This window comes from Poecilia formosa, unplaced genomic scaffold, assembly GCF_000485575.1.
Source record: "Poecilia formosa unplaced genomic scaffold, Poecilia_formosa-5.1.2 Scaffold20, whole genome shotgun sequence".
NCBI classification, from domain to species: Eukaryota; Metazoa; Chordata; class Actinopteri; order Cyprinodontiformes; family Poeciliidae; genus Poecilia; species Poecilia formosa.
The window spans coordinates 810,117-817,976 of NW_006799959.1; the positions used below are offsets into that span (position 1 = coordinate 810,117).

The 7,860-nt window shown below is 37.0% G+C and overlaps 1 protein-coding gene across 1 annotated transcript in view; it reads left to right on the forward strand.

Moving 5' to 3' along the window:
• Positions 1 to 2,597: 2,597 nt before the first annotated feature.
• ascc2 (activating signal cointegrator 1 complex subunit 2) overlaps positions 2,598 to 7,860 on the forward strand; it is a 13,582-nt gene continuing 8,319 nt past the window's right edge. Inside the window, exons 1-8 of the mRNA XM_007547364.2 lie at positions 2,598 to 2,841; positions 3,986 to 4,096; positions 4,685 to 4,843; positions 5,357 to 5,530; positions 5,615 to 5,744; positions 6,551 to 6,618; positions 6,701 to 6,814; positions 7,529 to 7,641. Coding sequence (XP_007547426.1) covers positions 4,013 to 4,096; positions 4,685 to 4,843; positions 5,357 to 5,530; positions 5,615 to 5,744; positions 6,551 to 6,618; positions 6,701 to 6,814; positions 7,529 to 7,641 — 842 coding nt within the window. The 5' untranslated portion in view covers positions 2,598 to 2,841; positions 3,986 to 4,012. The remainder of the gene's footprint in view (positions 2,842 to 3,985; positions 4,097 to 4,684; positions 4,844 to 5,356; positions 5,531 to 5,614; positions 5,745 to 6,550; positions 6,619 to 6,700; positions 6,815 to 7,528; positions 7,642 to 7,860) is intronic.

Here is a 7,860-nt window from a genome sequence, read left to right on the forward strand (position 1 = left end):
AACCAGCCCCCCACCCCCACCCCCGCATTACCCAAATCTGACTCTTTGGCGTTAACACAAATTTTCATTTGTGCCGCTACCAATTTAAAGATACTAATAGAAAAGTTTCTAGAGCTGACATACAAAAATCAAACAAATTTGGTGTCAACTTAGTATGGAAGTCCATTTTGGCCATGAAAGAAAAAATAGACCAACAGGAAGTCATAATTTACTTTCAAAGTCATAATTATGAGTCACTTTGAAAGTAGAAATTATGACTTTGAATCTCACAGTTATGTCTTTGAAAGTCAAAATTATGACTTCCTGTTGGTCTTCTATTTTTTCTTTCATGGTGGAAATGGGCTTCAGTAACTTAGCTACGTTTGTGCTGCAATTTTTTTGTTTGTGCTGCTTTTTTTATATATATTCCTGAAAGCTAAAAAGTCTAAAGGTCAACTAGCCTGTCCACACATTAGCCAAATCTGACAAAACTGGTGTCAAATGTTTGTGGAGGACAAATTTTTGTTTGTGCCGCTATCATTTTGAAGATGCTAATAAAAAAGTTTCCAGAGAGGACGTTTAAATAAGCTAACAAATTTGGTGTCAATCAACTCGGCTACATTTGTGCAGTAAAATTTTATTTGTGCTGCTTTTCCTTTGAAGATATTGATGATGACTTCTGAAAACTTTTTTATGAATATCTTTAAAATGATAGCGGCACAAACAAAAAATTTTACTGCACAAACATTTGTCACCAATTTTGTTAGATATGGTTAATGTGGGAAGGTTTGTTGATCTTTTAACTTTAACTAATGGCGTCAAACCAAAAGCAGCACAAACATTTGACAACAATTTAGACTTGTAGAAGGTAGGAGGGACAACTTCACCCAGGTCATAGTGTGGGGTATTTTAGCTCTTTAAAAATGTTTAATTCTCATAAAACAGTATGTGACTCCAGAGATGTGCAATAATGGCAGGATTATTGATTTTAATGGTTTGTTTATTCTATGACAACAGGCACATCTGGTTATTAAAAACCTTTAAAGAACAAGTTAAAGTGTTAAGTGAAATGTTTGACTAATTGGTTTTTATGCCAGTTAATGTAACCAAGTTTATTATTAAGATTACTTTAGTTGCAATTTGCACCATGGGAATATGATTGTAGAAAATGACTCCCAGTTTGGTGCGTCGCTGGCCCTTTAAATATTCCGATATCCTAGAAATAGATTTAAAAAATCCAGGAAAACCAAAGTGATCCGAGATCAAATCCTTCACACCGTTCCTTAGGTCCATTCTGAGTATTTGAAAAAACTGTAGAACATTAACTTAAATGATAGTGCAGTGACTGATCAATCAATCAAATTTTATTTGTATAGCACATTTCAGCAGCAAGGAATTTCAAAGTGCTTTACATAATTAAAATAAAAACAGGTTTTTTTTTTGTTTTTTTTTAAATAAGCCTGCACCCCTTTTAGTACTTCAGTTAAACGTCGTTTAACTGGGACGCTAACACGTTTTCCAGGGGGCTTTACATCATTAAAACATAAACAGTGAGAAAGAGAAATAAAAAGCTGTAGAACTTTAATTGAGACGCCATCAACTGGGACTCCAACCCTTCGGACTTTAGTCAAAACGCCGTTTGACAAGGACTGATGGTGTGTGGGAGTAATTAATATATTTTTAAAAGTCATGAAATATTTATTTTATACTTTACACTCCAAGCCATTGCAGCAGTGACGTTTCCTGTTTTTGTTTTGTTTGTCTTTGCGTTATTGTTTGTAATAAAACTAAAGATCTGAGTTGGCGGATCATGAAAACTTGCTGTATTACATGTTTGAGCTGTATGTTAAATCTATACTGAAAACGAGTGTAAGAACTCTAAACCATTTCAGGAATCTGCAATCATTTAAAGAAAATCTACTGAATTTTAACAATTCCAACACTCCCTCATATATAAAGATAATTTGCAAAGTATTGTATGCAATCTAGTTTATTGTTAGCCTTTTCTGTCATGACAAACTTTTTATAAAACATGTTCTATGAAAGTCATGTGTGTCTTTGTCCTCATTGAGTCTTGGTTCAAGTCTGATGTTTTCTTCCATAAGTTAAGTGAAAAAGGGAGATTTTTATTTGAAATTGGTTTTAAAAAGTACCTTGCATTCTAATTAACTGAGGTGAAACAAATTTTATAAAAAAGGTTTAGTAATCGGTAAACATAAGAATTTAAAGTGGAATGGTAGTGCTTGCCAATATTTAGCATGTGTTAAGTCAGAGGCTTTTCAGATTCGTTGTAAGACCGACTGCTACTGGAGATCCTTTGACAACATCAGCATCCACAGCGACTCTTTGAAGATACTTCAATGACAACATTTAACTTCCATTTGGAGTAAATAAAACAGTTTCGACTTGAATAAAATGTGGAGAAAATCTTCACGAGTCCATCAGTTTGTAAACTGAAAACGGGATGAGCGACCATTTTGGACGACTATTGGAGAGTTAACCAACGATTAGTATTTGTATTATTACGGATCTCTTAAGGACCCATAAATAATAGCACGCAATTTAATATCGCTAATAAGTAAATAGATCATTTTCACAAATGAAATCCGGTGTTATGCTAAAACAAACAAAAACAAGACTGAAAAAACATTTTCGGATTTAAAACACAGAAACAGCAGTTGTTCTACCGTTAGCCACCAGGGGGCGATAGAGACGTTGCATCATAGAAAACCAGACGGCGTCATTTCCTGGCCAGCGCAGCGCAGACGTCTGTGAGAGAGACGTTTGGAAACAGAAACTGATGAAAACTGTGTCGACTATGTAGAGATGGCTTGACTAAATTACAGAGTGTCGTGTTTAGAGGTAAGCGGCTTCATTTAGCCTCGTTTCCGGGCAGTTATTTCCGCCGAGTCACGGCCGAACCGCCGGTAATGCAGCCGGTTAGTTAAAACGTTTCTTCATTGATTAGCAGCTGCTATTTAACAGGTTAGCGAAGCTTCAAATGGCAGCAGCTTTTAGATTTAAAACTAAACAAAATGACAGTAAAAGTTGATAATTAACAGGTACGTGTTTCAGTCAGAGTAAGTTTAGGTGTCTTTTTTTATCTTGATATGATATAAGTTTACTATTAGGTAAGGACTTTAGGACTTTAAAAAACATGACATTTGTTTACATAAAAATTTGTATGTCTGTCTGTCTGCCTGCTAGTCTGACAGACAGCAGTTGGATGGTGTACAATATTTTAAAAATAAATATTTGGCGTAAATTTATGCATCAATGTCTGGATAAATTTCGAGAACAAAGCAAAGACATTCAAAATGAAACAGTGTTTCAGTCTGTGTTTAAAATATTTTTCTTTCAATTTATCAGAACTGGTGGTGAGTTATTGTTTTATTTCATGTTTTCTGAGGAAAACTGAGGTCGGATGAGCATGAACTAGGAGGCCAATGTTACTGTTTAGACTTCTAGAAACAATCAGAGAAAAAAATGTGTGTTAATGCAACCATCTGCCTCTCATTTAGTGTAAAGAAAGTAATTCACAGTCAGCTGCAGTTGGTAAAGGTGTACTTTAAAAGAACTCTGTTTTCACACTGCAGGTAAATGTGACCCAAATCCAGCTTGTTTTTTGTTATTTTGTCCAAAATGTGACCATATCCAACTTGTTCACAGGAGTCTGAACAGACCAATTCCAATCTTTTCATCAAAAAAAAATGAAATAAATAAAATTTACGCCTCTTCCATAAGCGGAACTAAATCCGATACATACCCGAATGCGTCTGCAGTCTGCATGTCGCATTTTATCCGACTTTTATATGATTGACGTTAGAGGTGTTATAATTCTGCACCAGAAGAAGCCAGGGGGGAATCCAGATGCACACTATGGATGGAAATTATAATTATGAAAGAAGTTTGTGTCAGTGAAGCTCTGACTACACATCCAGACTGGTTTCTCAACAGAAGATGCAGTCAGTGTTCCAGAACATCACCAGAATCTGTTTCCCTTCAGATCAGAGTAAACCTTAGAGGAGCAGCCATGGCCTGCGCTCGAGTGCCGCTGGATGAGCAGCAGGTGACGGAGTCGGGCTCTTCGGGAAAGGAGCGCACTCTGCCTGCACTGGTTGGTTCAGTTTCTCATGTTTGTGTGAATGACATTTGACCCCCAACAGCATTTTTGACAGTTTTCTTGAAGGGATTTTTGAGTTTTCCATCATGTTATGATGTTATTCCCTCATCAAAAACATACCTGGAGTGTTGCTTTGATTCTTTCATGCATGCTTGAGAAATAATTTAATCTCCATGGCAACCATTCAGCAGCACAAAATGCCTGGGTGGACCTAGCCCCTCCTTCTAGTCGCAGATCCTCCCCCACCCAGCTCCTTCAGACTAGCCAGCAGCAATTAGCAAACACCTCTGCTGAGCTCATTATAGAACCGACTTTTCAGTGAAACGCTGATAAAAACGTTAAAGGGTTAATAGAGGAGCCATGTTGAGATGACTTCCTGAAGGCAGAGTTTCAGAAAGAGGGGAAGCTTCTTAAAGAAACAGAGGCCCAATTTCAAAGCGTTTAATTATTAAGCAATTTTTTTAAGTCATATTTGTTATAACATAGGTAACATAGTTGGTTGATTGTGCATTAAAATGGCACAATGTGGTTGGAAAACACATAATTCTGCCCCTTTAAAGTCTTTGTTGTGTTTTCCACCAGCACCCAGACAGGAAGGAGGAGCGCTGCTTCGTGCCTTACAAACCTCCCCCAGAAGACGGCTCTCCGGCCGAGGTGGAGGAGTTTCTGGAACACGCCAGGTTTATAGCAGAAGACCTGGAGTGGCTGCTGGCGCTGCCTCACGACAAGTTCTGGTGTCAGGTACGGGACCGAAGCCGCTTCCGACCGTTGGAGATTAGTCAATAAGTCAAGTTTAAGGATTTATCATCTGTCCCTGTCACAATAAGCAATAAATCAAATAGTCATAAGATAAATTAAAATGAGCTTAGTAATTTCCATTTGCCTGATTTGTCATTTCTCTCTTATCTGGATGATAAAAGTCTTCAGTCTGGTGTTTTGGTCTGAACTAGCTCTTGTTTTGAAGGATAATTTTGTTTACAGAAACTTTATAGTTCATTTTATTTATTGTTTTTGTTGTTTTATTTACTTTGAATATTTACAATGTCTTCCAATTCCAGTGTTAACCAATAATGTTATAATTTATTATAATAACTTCTGGGATAATTGATCATCACACAGTGAAAACCAGTAACAGATGTTACAGTTTGCCAAGCTCCATCATTAAATCATCAGTAAACATCAGAAATGTTGGTCGATGTTCCATTTATTGCGGTTTAAATGAGTCCAGAGTAACCGCTGTGCCGTCCCCACCAGGTGGTGTTTGATGAGTCTCTGCTGCGGTGTCTCGACTCGTACCTGCAGCTGGCTCCGCGCGGCCTTGACCTTGGCACTCTGCCCCTGTCGCCGGCGGTGGCCGACGTGCAGCGCACCATCCACAAGGCGGTTTTCCTGACCTTCCTCCGGATGGCCACTCATAAAGAGTCTAAGGTCAGGCGGAGGGAATAACGTTTGTTACATTTATCTGATGATTTCTTATAAAACTAGCATTTCTTTTTCCTTTCTTTGTGACAGGAACATTTTATCACCCCGGCTGTGTTCGGAGAGATTATCTACAACAACTTTGTGTTCGACATTCCTAAAATTCTGGATTTGTGTGTTCTCTTCGGAAAGGGCAACAGCCAGCTGCTTCATAAGATGATAGGTGAGCTGATGGAGAAAATCTACTTTAATCAAAAATAGAGCTGAAACGTGTAATTGAAAATACTCAATAAAACATAGATTCACGGAGAATATGAGCTTAATAATACGAGCTTAATAATACCAGATATTATTAGCAGAATTTAAGGTATAAACCTGAAAAACTTAAGGGTGGAAACGTCCCTATTTGCAGCAGATGATAGATGTCTATAAGCCATCACTGTCCAACACAGTGGAGGTGCTTTGATGGTTTTAATCCAACCTGAAAATGACAAAACCTGGAGAAATTTAGGGGAAAAAAACACAAAAAAACAATTTTCCATGAAAAAAAAGCCTAAATTCAAAATATTAGAACTAGGACATTCTGTGACATCACAAAGTCAGAAATTTGTATGAAAGAATCTAGGACTGAAACGATGAATCGTGATTAATTAACTTTTAAAAAATAATCGTGAACTAATTTATTCATCAATTAATCATTAACTGGAGCATAAATCTTCAAAAAAATTAGAGCAGCATTTACAAAGCTGTTCAAAAAAGATACACATTTTGCATTTAATATTAAAAAACCTTCTTTATCCGTAAATATGATCTACCCAGAAGTCCTCAAGTGGCAATTTTTGCTTCACTTGGAAGGGGCTGAGATTTTCACATTGCAAACATTTGACAAATTCTTGTATTTTTCATCTAAATATTCTGTATTTAGATTGTTTTGACGGTAGAATCGTTTTTGCATTTTTCACAACAAAAGAGTCAGTTTTATATAATATATTAAATAAATAATTGTCATCTATTAAAAACTCATTTCAGAGAACATTTTCACTCAGCAGCCGGCTTACTACAGCGACCTGGAGGAGACGGTTCCCACAGTGCTACAGGTGAGATTTACAATCATCGTCTGTTCAGTTTTTACCTTTTTGTTTTATTTTATTTAAGTTTGTAATTACTGTAACCGTCCAGGTGTTTGACACAATCCTGAAGAAATGTGGTCTGCAGTGTGAAGGAGCCACGGCCATGGAGCCGATGAAGCTGAACGAACAGAAACAGCCGACGGCCATGAGCATGAAGCTGGAGGTCAGACAGAACCAGTCAGAAAGCCACTGAACTACGGCGCCGTTTAGGGAAAACCTTTATTCCAGAAATGTTCCAGAAAGAAACAACTTCTGAGATTTCCTTTTTCTTTTTCTAGAAAAGGTTGACATTTAAAACTCACTAGATTTCTTTTTTTTTTTTTTCCAGAAATTTTTTGACATTAATCTCAAATTTTCTGAGTGTTTTTTGTATAAAATTTTTGATTTTTCAAACTGAAATTTTCCTGTATGTTTTTTAGAAATTGTTTAAGATAAACTCAAAATTTCAGATTTTTTTTCTAGAAAAGTTTTGACCCTTTGAACTCAGAAATTTCCTTTTTTTGTTACTAAAAAAATTCTGAGATTGATCTCAATATTCCGGTTTTCTTGTGGCAAATTTGTAACTTTTCAAACTCAGAAATTTCCTTTTTCTTGAAAATTTCTGAGATGAAGCTCAAAATCTAATTTTTTCAGGCAAATTTGTGACTTTTCAAACTCATAAATTTCCACGTTTTTCCCAGAAAATTTCTGAGATTAATCTCATTATGAGTTTTAACGTAAAGATCACACGTTTTGTTGTAAAAATGGCACTAAAATCGCCACATATTGAAAACCATGAGAAAAACTGTTTATATTTATTTATTCTAATATAATTTAAAGATATGGAAGTGTGTTTTTATCTTACAACTGAAGCTACCGGTTCTTTTTTCCACTGCAGGAGCTTGCAGATTTAGTTTTGTACTTGTGCGACTCGACCTCCACCATCCACGCCTTCCTGGACATCTTTCCCGCCGCTTGTTCCAGCTTCCACTCCCACGGCTTCCTCAGCAGGTAAACCGGCCGGCTCGGAGCTCACACTGAGACCTGTCGGCATTAAAGGACAAGGGAAGTCAGTCAGTCGAGTTATAAATAATTGTGGTTTAATATCCGCAGCTCTTAGACCAGGGGTGTCAAACTCAATTTCACCGAGGGCCACTTCAGCATATTGGCCCCCCTCAAGGGGCCACAGTGCATCCCTGCTAAAACATCCCAGACAAAAGGCTGACTTCC